The sequence below is a fragment of the Periplaneta americana genome, chromosome 2, assembly GCF_040183065.1.
Source record: "Periplaneta americana isolate PAMFEO1 chromosome 2, P.americana_PAMFEO1_priV1, whole genome shotgun sequence".
Taxonomy (NCBI): Eukaryota; Metazoa; Arthropoda; class Insecta; order Blattodea; family Blattidae; genus Periplaneta; species Periplaneta americana.
Window position 1 is genome coordinate 31326289 of NC_091118.1, and position 13701 is coordinate 31339989.

Below are 13701 nucleotides of genomic sequence, written 5' to 3' on the forward strand. Positions count from 1 at the left end.
AAATGTTCCTGAATTTATTAAAGTATCTATATGACTTCACAATATTATATATTGCTTCAATTTTCAATCAAATGATGATAATTTTTGTCCATATTCAAAATAAACTTAAATAACACACGTATCTCTTATTTGGAACCCCTTTTCAAAACATCAGTATTTCCCAGTTTTACTTTTTTTTTATAATTTAAAGTAATAATAAAAAGTGACTAAAATTTGTATTGTCAATTCTAAAAATAGGCGAAATGCTGTATGTATTCCATTCATTCAGATTAAAAATGTCTATTCCAATCCTCATTTATAAGCAGTTAAAAAAAAGTGTATCTTATTTGGGTACTTTACCTTATTGTTCTGCCCAACTTTACGAAACAAGAGGCGCGTGAGCCATCAGTCAAGTACTTCACTTGCTAGATGGACGTGCGTCACCAACTTAAAAACTCCAGTAATACTTAATATTGTAGCCTCCGGGGGCAATATGCAGTCCCTAATAATAATTATACCCATATCCTTTAGTTACTTTGTATCACGTAGCTTAAAAATCTTTCTTTCATTTTGTTCCTTTCTGGCACAGATCTTTCTCTTCAACAGTCCTAGGTACTAACAAGCCGAAAAGGGATGCAAGTTTCCCTCATTTTCTTATCTCTTTTTTCACGAGAAAAACTTACATCACTGTCACGTCTTTGTAGTTGCATCAATAGCGGAAGTCATACGTTTCATAAATCACAATTTCTGTCCACATTTGGTGGAAGAAAACCGTGACTACGAAATAAATTGTTGTAACTCGTTTTGTAAGTAGGAGAGCTTTATTCCAGTTTAATGAAAACTATACAAAAGAAATAACAAAATTGTTCTCTTAGACTACAGTTGGCAACTCGGGATCACTGCAACTGAAAATAGTTCTTCAACCCTAATAAGGTTCAAAATTACTCAATGCTACTTAAGCTCACGTAAAAACGGAGGACATTTTCTACTTGTTAACAAAATTATCTGAGAAGACTACTGTACATACTACATATAAATACTGCAAGCCTTTATATGGGATATCCGTTAATATTAACCTACAGTTCACTTTTCTTGTGTTTTAATTTTAGTGCTGAATGCACATAATAGCTTTATGACGTCATACTGCGTATATTTGTCTTGCCTGTGGCATAAAAAACAAGAGGGTCTCAAACTACCACCCACACCCATAATCACACGCTGGGGTACTTTGCTTTCCGCTGTGGTGTACTATGCAAATAATTTCCAGTGTGTTAATCAGTAATAGATGAAGTGGACAAAGATGGCGCATCATTGATAAAATAATAATAATAATAATCCGTGGCGCTACAGCCCGTGAAGGGCCTCACACCCACATGCCGAAGCAGAGGTGGACGATCATCCAACCTCAATGGAGGTATTGTGTGGTTAGCACGATGATCCCCCCAGCCGTTATAGCTGGTATTCGCAACCGGATTTCGCTACCTATTGTAGCTCCCCAAGTGCATCACGATGCTGGGTGGGCACCGTTCCCATACACTGGCCGAAATTTCTTGAGAAAATTTCTTCCCCCACAAGGACTCGAACAAGCGCGCATTCCGTAACGCGAGTCCTAGGCGGGATGCCTTAGACCGCGACGCCACGGCGCGGGACATCATCGATAAAAACAATGCACAATTTGTTAAATGACAGGTCTGTGAAAAGTGACTTAGCGTGCATTTCTGTCAACCTCAGTTTTTCATGCTATTCAATAAAATGATTAGAAGTGACAACAAACATCTTGGCTGAAACCGTACAAGAATTACGCAATGTCGAAGGAAATTACTCACTCAGGGGCCCTAAATTGGAAACTTTGAAAAACAAGTTAAAAAATATGGTAGAAAAAAAAATGGGTTTCAAACAATGTGTGAGATAGCTAAGGTCTTGGAGGGCGAAGAAGCAGCAATTGAATATGATCACGTAAGCGTTAGTGATATTCCTCTCTATAAATACGCCAGACCACAGTCTAGTATATACAGTCGCGAAACTCAATACGTAGTAAATATGCAAACATTAGATAGTTGCTCACCACTAGGATCGCTAATATCGCCTCATTACAGGCAATGCAAAATAGTACCGTCACAGTCTATTGCTTCTAGCACCCTCAAAACTCAAGCTTCGTGACTGTATATAGTAGACTGTGACCAGACTAACTTAGACTTGACGCGGAAAGGTCTTTCTCCCAATATAATGCTTTCTTCCGTGACAACCGACAAAGATTTCTAATGGAGAATTTGGAGAAAACGTTTATAGTGCACTGTAACGTTCAAGCATATGAAGATTAGCTACAATTGGTGAGTACCTCTATACTTTTATTCTCATAAAAACTATTAACAGAAAAACGTTTTAAGTTGTTATAGCATATTTTTATGTTTTAACAAATATTTACAGTATATGCTTTTAGCAAATGCATTTTTAAACTTCTAACACATAAAACATAAATATTTTCTCACATTTTAGCACCTAAAAATCACATCCCTAGTTATGACAAACTTTATTCACCTTTACTTTTGACGAGAGGTTTCAGCGAGATTCAAATTTTTACAATTTCCTTTTAATTTCCTAACTGTCTTACTACAAATGTAACACGTACATATGGCTATCAACATCAATGTCATGTAAGTCACAAGTGTGACATCTAGTAGCAGGTATTGGTACCAAGACAGATCGAGTGCGGAGGATCGCAGATGTGGCGCTCCGCGATGTCTGATGACGTATTCCGTCCAATAGATGGCAGTGTCCATCGCCGCTTGAGGTCGGTCTCTGAATAGTTGTGATAAATGCTTGGCATTCTTCTGATACCTGAAAGATTAGGAAATTTTCGCGCATATGGTACATTCATTCTATGGAATTTTGTTGAATACGAGTATTTGAACTTCTATTTCGCTATTCTGTATTAACTGAGTGGCGACTTAAGTCGATGAAGATAATTTTAACGAGATTGTATTTTGGCGAGATCTGTGCTAGGTTTGTCATGTGATTAATTAATATTCGCCAAAAAATGACAGGTTCATAGATTTACTATGTTGCATATCTTTATGTAGAAGTATGTGTTGGTGGTATCACCTGTCGACAGGTGCATAGCGTTTCTATGCAGTATTATGTTACGCAGAACTACGTGTGGGTGCCATCACCTTTTGACAGGTGCATAGCTTTACTTTGCAGCATAAATATTTCTGTAGAAGGGGTTGTTGACAAAAAGCGAGCGGAATTTGTCTCCAGCCAGGGGAAAACAAGGCGAATAAGGGGAATACAATGAGAAAAAGGGGGAATAAGAGGATAACAAAGGGAATGCAGTCTCTAATATGGAGCCAAATGCAGTGTCCAGTAACATTTGTGAAACTGGTATCCTCAATTTCATATAAATATATATATATATATATATATACATACATACATACATACATACATACATACATACATACATACATACATACATACAAATGGCTTTTAAGGAACCCAGAGGTTCATTGCCGCCCTCACATAAGCCCGCCATCGGTCTCTATCATGTGCAAGATTAATCCAAATCTCTATCATCATATCCCACCTCCCTCAAATCCATTTTAATATTATCCTCCCACTTACGTCTCGACTTCCCCAAAGTCTTTTACCCTCCGGTCTTCCAACTAACACTCTATATGCATTTCTGGATTCGCCCATACGTGCTACATGCCCTGCTCATCTCAAACGTCTGGATTTAATGTTCCTAATTATGTTAGGTGAAGAATAAAATGCGTGCAGTTCTGCGTTTTGTAACTTTCTCCATTCTCCTGTAACCTCATTCCTCTTAACCCCAAATATTTTCCTAAGAACCTTATTCTCAAACACTCTTAATCTCTGTTCCTCTCTCAAAGTGAGAGTCCAAGTTTCAGAACCATTCAGAACAACCGGTAATATAACTGTTTTATAAATTCTAACTTTCAGATTTTTTGACAGCAGACTGGATGATAAAAGCTTCTCAACCGAATAATAACACGCATTTCCCATATTTATTCTGCGTTTAATTTCCTCCCGAGTGTCATTTCTATTTGTTACTGTTGCTCCAAGATATTTGATTTTTTCATATTTTTTTCCAAAATGACATCTGATTATACGGAGTTCGTTTTTCCTTCCTGAATTATGGTAAAAACCTAATTTTGTTCATGAGTTTGAATGTCTATTGCAATAGCCTATTTTACTCACCTGGGATCGTTCAACAATTCATTTATCGATGTCAACAGACTCTCTGTAGAGATGGACTCGTAATCCAGCTGTATGGCAACGCCTTTTGTGACGTAGGTACGTATGTTGAGCTCCTGATCAAAGACTATGGGTATGCCTAACATAGGAACGCCTGCGTATATGGCCTCCTGTGTGCCTAGAAGTCCGCCGTGAGTTATAAACATGCGAACATTGGGATGCTCTGAAATGTATTAAAATACACATTCAGAAATGATACATCAGTTTATCATATAAAATTAATAATGTAGTACTTAAGGCACAAATTGAATTCATAATTTTGTTACATCAACAATTTTTTCGCTTTTAATAAGTCTTTAATAAACATATGAAGACATTATTACAAAAACAACGCTTGTCGAAATTGCTATTTTTCAGGAAAACAATAAAAAATAACAGAATAACACATGTCAGCTATTTCCGTTCAACTGTTATTTTATCCTTGTGTCTATTGCACTTGACATGGGCCTTTTTGAAGTATATAAACATTTAAAATAGCAGGAAATGTGTCCTTAACTCAATTTCATTAAAAATGACTAGGGCTGGTTTTGTAATAATGTCCAAAGAGAGCAGATGGGGTACGTTATCAGTGGACACAAGTTTACTATACCGAGAGCTTTGATTACGTCACGAGGTGGGGGAAGGGGTCTTACCTACAAGGTACAGTCCTTGTACGCGCAGGGCTCTCTGATGTTACACGTGCTGTCTTAGATAGTTTTCAATACCTGTGCATTTCCTGACGTATTTGAATTTCCTGTTTTCTGCATATTCTACTTTATTGGTCCTTCTACACTATTTCCTGTATTCACTTTTTTCCTATCACAGTCCTAATTAGTTCTATTTGTGTTTACCGTAAGTGCAAAGCATTTGTTTGTCTTTACATTTCAACATAGTTTACGATATGTCAAAAGAAAAGAAGACTCGGCATGTACAATTGCAGCGATTTGTTGAGGAGTTCGGATCGCAGCACTTTCCTACAGATAGTGAAAAACTTACATGCATGGTATGTAGGGTCGATCTACTGGGGAACAAGAGACACCATGTACAAAAACACTACAATTCTAAAAGACACAAGGAATGCTTTAAGTTGTTGAATTCGAAAAAAGTCGAAGCTATTCCCACGAGTTCAAATGTGGAATGTGATTTTTACCAAGACTTGTGCCACATGTTCGTTAGGGCAAATATTCCATTTAAAAAAATGGAACATCCATGTGTCAGATCATTTTTGCAAAAATATACAGGTAGAACACTATCCCGACAATTTACTCTGCGTACGGGTTATTTAGCAAAATGTTATGAAGATATCTTACGTGAAATTAGAGAAACCTTAAAAGATTAAACATTGTGGGTATCTATAGACGAAACGACAAATATTGCAAACAGATCTGTTGCTAATGTTATTGTTGGGGGACTTCAAACTGAAGGTGTGGGCAAAAAGTTCCTATTGACATTCGAAGAGCTAGAGGAAGTAAACCATGTTACCATTGCAGCTCTGTTTGAAAAATCAATGCGATTATTGTGGTCTGACGAAATGAAAGCAGAAAAGCTTAATGAAGTATATTGTCGTGCACTGTAACAAATGCAGTCATGAAGAAGAGCAAAGTAGTACAAAGTAAAATACTATTTTATCTATGTTGTATTTATATACAATACTAGTGGCTTATGCAGCAAATGCTGCTGCAAACTAAGTTCGTTAGACGTTCAAATAAACATTTTTCAGATTTATTTTCAAATGAAGAATACTTGTCTTTTTAATAGTTATTTGCTTCCACAATAATGAAACATACTCCCTCTGAATGGATTTTTTTAGGCCAAATACTTTCTCTTGAACCTATCCAACTTCAGTTTTTGAGTTTCAACGCGAAAACGCAAGTATCAATGTCAGGATGATAGCAGTAGCTATTTCAGGTCATTGTGGATTGTAGGCGAAAGTTAAAAAAAATGTCAGGTTTGCTAAGCTTTCGAACAATAGCATTTTCGTATAGCTGCTGCATGTAGAACTTGAAATATAGAGCGTAAAATCATTTTATCCTACTAAGAGATCTTGCTGAAATGATCTGGAGACTACAAAATTTTCTAGGCCTCTTATTTTATCAGTAATACCTTTTGATCTTTCCTTAGGAACTGTAATTTTTGCGCTCTCTCGAGCCAATACTGAAGACAATGACACATATCAATATCTACACTACACCGCCATTAAGTATATGAAAAAGACCCAACCCCACTGGGCTAATAAGTATAAAAATATTTGATTTTTAATAACAATATTATTATCTTACTTAAGTTTTGTAGTTATACTGTATATAGCAGCCACTCAGTAAATTATAGAAATGAAGATCTAAATTAAGATAATCTCTACATTTACTTACATAACCTCAAAATATTTCACTTTCATGTCATCAATATAGCATCAGTATTATGTACAATTAATGAAAAATAGATGCATCATGATATTAACTATAATAATATTTAATTTCTAATGATAATAATGTCATCAAACCACCTCAAGTTTCGTAGATTTGAATATCCAATACACAGCTGTACTCAGAAAATTGTTATACACTGCAGAATCAGTTTTTAATAACAAACTGAATTGAGCTCTAAATATGCCGGCAATCCTGCAGGTCATGGCCTTCGTGTAATAGCCTATTGTTTATTGTAGTGTGTTTTTTGTTCTGAAATTCAATCAAGTCGGCCGTGATTCGATAAAATTAGTTCTCAAAACTGACAACAGATGGATTTTGAAAAATAGGAAAATTATGTAGGAAAATTGACATTTCACTAAAAACTACTACTTTTCCGAAAAACTTTGGGTTCCAAGCTTCAAAATGAGGGGCCATTTATTAAAATCCGTTCAGCCGTTTTCCCGTAATTTCCATTACCAGTTCAAATTATATATATATATATATATATATATATATATATATATATATATATATATATTGCTGAGGAGCTTAAGATTATACAGAATATCCCATTTATCTTGTGCACCTATTATAACTTTTTTGTTTGGACAGATATTGGAATTTTTGTTTTTGAGCGTTATGTTAGAACGAGGGGCTAACATGAATGTGGAGATTTGGTGCATGTAACTACATTATGGTACAAGATACACGTGACGTCATCAATTTTTCAAATAGCATTATAAACTTTAATCATGTTAAGGGGACACTCAACTATATTTTGGAACTTTTTTCCTATTTCACCAATCTTTTTCAAATTTGGAGAAAAATTTAATATACACATGGAAAGTAACATGCAAAATGTCAGCTCATTAGATCCAATACTTTTCAAAATAAAAAATATTTCAATTTTTAATCAATCATTTATTGAAATATCACTTTTAATTATCATTTTTTATTTTTTGGCTTTGTGCATTTGACTGTGACTTCTCAATGAATAGGGGAAGAATTCTGCTTATTGATTTAGTTCTGTCACGTAAACTAGTGTAGAAATTTAATTTTTCATTTCTATGACACTTTTTCTCCAATTTTTAAGTTGAGTGTCCCCTTAATTTAACGACGCTCGCAACTGCAGAGGTTATATCAGCGTCGCCGGTATGACGGAATTTTAGTCCCGCAGGCGTTCTTTTACACGCCAGTAAATCTACTAGCATGAGCCTGTCGCATTTGAACACACTTAAATGCCATCGACCTCGGCAGGGATCTAACCCGCAACCTCGAGCGATTTCTATTTATGGCGGACTTTAAAAAATAACTAAACTTGGGTATATCGGAATAAGCCGCAAACTTTGGCAGAACAAAATTGAAAGACAAAATAGAAAAGGAAATTTCAGCAATTTCAGGAGAAATAATACGTGTTAATGTATATTTTTTTTGAAAGGTGTGAGAGATGTGTAGTGGCAAAAGGACATCATTTTTATCATCATCTATGACAAAGCTGGTTGGTTATTGTAATATGTGTAATTTGTACGGGCAATCTATGCGCTTGACTTAAGGGGTTATGAATATCTGACGGCAAACAGCGTGCTCACTGACACCACGCAAGGCCGTACACTCACGGATGAACGTCTGTTTGAAGGTTCTGTATATCCTTATCTACAGCTATGGTTATGCCACTTACTTAGAATCTCGAACTGAGAGAACCAGCTTGCACATTTGACGTTGTCCGGCAATCCAGAAACATTTCCTATTTTCCACAGAACGCGTTGCGGTAATCTTGAGAAAACGTCGATAAAAGTTTGCAGAGTCTCCCTTGGTAACGAGTCAATATCCAGTATTGATCCTAAACTAAAGTAGATTACTCCTTCTGTGGAGGCATCCAGGAAGTCCTCTATATCCTGCAACAGAATGTGCGTTGGAAACTTTTGACTCAATTTAAACGTCACTTCAGGAGTTGTAAAAATCATATGCTTGCATTGCTAGTTACGTACAGCACAAAATGTGAGAGGGGATTTTAAAGGAAGTATGTACACTAGCGTTTAATGATTAACTGACTCAGAATTTTCTGATCGCGTAAGCGAACTTTCTAACCACGGAATAAGTCAGAACCAAAGATATAACAAATGGACACACTTTGAAATAGTTCCGCTAGTTCTCAAAAGATGACACCATTATTGTGACGGGTAAAAAAGTGTTGGGGAAAGGATGATGTAGATTAAGTATAAACTATAAATAGTTGAAAATATCAGCATTTTCTCAAAAACGTAGTGTTTCTTTATAATCAGCAGAAGAGGATGAACATTTTTAATTCTGTAATGCGCCGTATATTTATGTATTATTGGTGAAATGATTGTTGTCTTCGCAATCTAATCACAGAAGTAATAAATAAAGAAACCACACTTACACGAACATATTATCGATCACTATCGATTAGTAGAGGCCAGGTATCTTTGAACGTCAGTGGACAAATTTCGTTAGCATAAGTTTAGTGAAATTTAAAATTTAATTAATTTTGTAATTTTTTTTTTCAGAAAATAATGATTTCCTTGATATCCCATAAAATTATTGGGAATGTTTTAAATGCTTTCTTCTCTATTTCATTCATAATCAGTGTGTTAAAAATCCTATAAATAAGAAATACATATTTTGTGATCTTTTTCTTTGACAAAATGAATTATTAATTAAAAATACCTTAAAATGGCAAAACAGTGCTAGAGACAAGGTTTCTTAAAACAGTCATTACAAATAAAACAGAGAAGAAACATTAAAGAAATATTAAAAACTGTACAAAATATCAAGAAAACCAATTTTCCCTGAAAAAATTGCACCCCAAAATAAGAAATGTTATCACCCCTAACAATATTTTTTTATTCTGAAAGTTGTTTATTAATCTAGAAGTGTTGCCTAATCACTATACCTAATTTCTGCAGAAAAATAATTCTGGATAGTAGAAATTAAGTACAGTGAAACCTCTCATTTACGGACATCGAAGTGACGTAACAATCTGTCCGCATCTGGGAGATGTCCTTTATTAGGAGGGAGGTTCCCCAATCTAACAGTAAATTTATAATATACATTATGTATCCCTTCACGCTTTAAATGAAATTTATTACTGTAGTCTAATTCTAAATACAGTATACAGTACTACAGTAAATCCTTTTCAACTCTGAACTACAGTAGATAATACTGAAAAAAGGAAAATAAAGTACTGTGCCACGCAATTTTATTCTAGGTCTACAGTTATGCAGTATTGTAATTTACAGTTTTCAACTGAACCTTTACGGAATATGTATGATAAGACTTTCTTGTGTTAAATTCTAACGTACCTTGTTTACATGTTTCGACCTTGTACAGGTAATCCTCAGAAACGTCTTATCATACATATTCCGAAGTGATACAATGTTAAAAGTTGTGTAATCAATAGCTATGTATTAACCTTTACGTTCAGGTGCCATGTCTCTCGAAACAGAACAACTGATTGAAGTGAAGAGAATAATCCTACTAACCCCATCATGTGTCGAATACAATTTCGCGATCGCGGAAGCCTTGAACCCTTCAGACAGGTTAAATGTTATGACTTTGTTTATCCACCCGCTTCCAGCTAACAAGGGGTAGCCGGCTGGGCTAGTGCTAACCTACATTATTGTAACACATTAGGTCTTGAAATCCAAGTTCTGTCCGCAGTCAAGAGGTAAAGCAAACTTTAGGACTATGAAACAGCTGTCCGTGTCCGTGTCTGAGAGTGTCCGTAAACGAGAGTTAAATTTATCATTATTTCTATATTATATCAGTTGGGACATAAAAATCTGACCGTATATGAGGAGTGTCCGTATCTTGAAGGTGTCCGTAAGGAGAGGTTTCACTGTATTGACTTTTACTACATTCATACTACCGAAAGGTGTATATACGCCCTTAAATTCCAATGATTACGTGACTATGTCGAAATTTCGTATAAAGGCACCACATAACAAATCAGACACGAGAAGGTTATAACAAAGTATCAAAGATATGATTGAAAAACGGTATCAAAAACAAAAATAAATTTTATTATGTGTATTACTGAGGAAGGCAAAGCTTTTAGGTAAAATGGCGTAGCATAATAAACAGAAGATTAGTCCTTCGTAATGGTACTATAACTTATTTGCTTGTATAACCAAGAAAAATATTAAAAATAAATGTTCGAAAGGAATAATATTTCATTATGGACAAACACAGCCTCTTGAATAACTGAATACAAATTTGATTTTTTCATTTTGAACTTTTCTGTTGATTTTCGAGTTCGTCATTTTTTTTTCTGGTTATTATATGCTTATTTAAGTTGTGTTAACTCTCGCTAGTGGTTTTATATTTTATTTTATCTCTCATAGTATTTATTTTATTATTGTAAATATATTTGTTTTATTACCATTATTATTATTATTATTATTATTATTATTATTATTATTATTATTATTATTATTATTATTATTATTATTATTAATGAATTAATTTGTATTACTATCTTTGTATCATCTCCGTTACGGATATTCTATTATTATTATTATTAGTATTATTATTATTATTATTATTATTATTATTATTATTATTATTATTATTATTATTGCTACTACTATTTCTAACATCAACTTTATTATTGATCTCTTTAAAATTTATGTAGCCTACTGGACTGTACCCGAGCACGAGCATATGCTCATTTTGGGTATATATTCATATGTATCATTTCAAATGTAAATTGTGAATAAATTTGAATTTGAATTTTGAATTAAAAATATCCTCCCCAATCGTTGTTACAAGTCTCATTTTAATTTTTTCTGACATGAAGCAAATGCGGATTATTACTGCAAGTCTATTATTTAATTTGAAGGTAATTACAGTTTCTGAAGAACGTACGCTTTGTGGACCATGTTTCATATACAGCAGCATATTCTTATGTTATTCTCAGTTCATGTTCTGCAAAGCATATCGACGTCGTTCCTGCAATAACTCCTATGCGACATATTTATCGATTTTCAGATTTTTTTTCTCTATTAAATAACTTAAATAGTGATACAGCAAATAATAAAATCTCCTATATGTAATTATATTTCTTTGTTTCGAAAATGTAAGAATTCATGTACGGCTGCCATAGGATGAATAAAAGTGTTTTTTCTTCCTACTGAAAATTTTTATATTTTACACATAGGAGTTATTACATAAACAACGACGATATGCAACGTATATCAGTGTCCTCCAACCACTGTGTATTTGTAGTAGATAACATCAGAACTTTCTTCTTTGTAATCAATTTGAAATGGATATTGCTTAGTAAAATTTTTATTGTACCAAAAACTGTTTTAATTTTTATTCCATTTTAGTTATAAATTCTTCAGACAACTTCCACGTAAAAGTATAGGAAATCGCTATAAATTTCCTAATATTTAAACTGAAGATGCACAAAACCTTGCTGTCATATTTGATGTGAATTTTACAGCGGTGTAATGAACCATTTAGGAATAGATTAAGGCGTAAGATATAACTTTCAGGTGCGTGTAAGGAAAGTAAACAAAAAGAAGACAAGGATTTTTTTTTTTTGTGAAATTCATTAAGAATAAATAGAATTGGATATAAACAGTGGTGGTCCTTCAATAAGAGCACAAGACCACGTGAACACCTTCTTTCCATTAATGCACGACTAGTTTCATTATTTAATACCGTATTGGCGTAGTGGGGATGTAATATCACAATCGAGTATTTTAAACTTCCCGCATCTTGCATAAACTTCTTATGTAAACTTGGCAACATGCGTTCACGTACAAGCCGTGCTCTTTTCAAGAAGGTTACAGAAATTTCAAGCATGCGCGGGAGAAAATTGTTTTTCGCTGGCCGCTTATGACTCGCCAAGAGCACAAAGCGTTAAGTGAAGAGTGAATCTATCCTACAGATGTCAGGTGCATCGATGCCTATCGTTTACGTGCTATATCTCGAGGAGAAAATTTAATTAGTCTGTATTTTAGCCTGCAGGTGTCAGCATCTCACTGTCGGAACGTTTACTTTATGTGTATGTGTGTACGGTGCTGCTACGAGAGTGTAGTTTGTGAATTACTATACTTCAGTTCGGCATATAGCATAGTGTGGCTTTCAAAGACGTGCTGGCTGAATGTGATGGTGGTATGAATTTAAATATCTGTATGGTGGTGTATATTATTTAAGAATAATATTTACTGGCATGTATTTATAGTAATCAATCTATGCGAATGGGATTGCAGTACTGGTATAGGCTATAGTGTATCAGTGTGTTGTGAATCAAAATACAGTATATTACTGAACACACGCTTTTGTAAATTGTTTTATGTATTAATTTTTAAGAAACGTAAACAATGAACTCTGTTCAAGTAATTTTGAAGGGTAAAGAACTGGGTAAAGTGGCTTTCCAGGAAAAATTGGAAATAAAAAGACTAGGTTTCATTATTATTATTATTATTATTATTATTATTATTATTATTATTATTATATGTTGTTTTGAATATATATATATATATATATATATATATATATATATATACGGTTTATTACGGACAGTGAAACATTGGAATCATGACATTTCATATTAGGCTAAAAACGTACGATTTCAAATTCTCTTCGATTTTGGAACACAAAATTGTGAACACACACAATATTTTATCTCGAGCCGCCACTGGATATAAATATTAACAGATTTTAATAATTGATGATTTAAATGCTAGAATTGGGGAATGCACTTTTCCAACGTGATACCAGTTTGTAAATACCGGTAATATTGAATGTACGATGCCCACGTGTATCGCATTCTTTATTAACGTGCTGTCTGTCCACATAGTTCTGCAGGAAAACTAAAAATTATCAATGCACTGGTGAACGATGTGCTGGACATAGAGAATGGGATACAGCTTTTCGTCCAAGACTTTATACAGATCGCAAGCATAATGTGGGGCTTCGCATTGTCTTATTTAAATACGGCCTAATAATAGGGCAACAAAGTTTATTTTGACAAAGAGATTTCAAGACTCAGAGGGAAGAACGATTATGTCCACTTTAGGTACCAAAGGAA

General features: G+C 34.2%; 1 protein-coding gene across 1 annotated transcript in view; it reads right to left on the bottom strand.

Moving 5' to 3' along the window:
• Positions 1–798: 798 nt before the first annotated feature.
• The window catches only part of LOC138691814 (UDP-glucosyltransferase 2-like), a 67278-nt gene continuing 54375 nt past the window's right edge, over positions 799–13701 (bottom strand). Inside the window, exons 3-5 of the mRNA XM_069814279.1 lie at positions 8317–8533; positions 4198–4417; positions 799–2817 (exon numbers count right to left, since the gene is read on the bottom strand). Coding sequence (XP_069670380.1) covers positions 2520–2817; positions 4198–4417; positions 8317–8533 — 735 coding nt within the window. The 3' untranslated portion in view covers positions 799–2519. The remainder of the gene's footprint in view (positions 2818–4197; positions 4418–8316; positions 8534–13701) is intronic.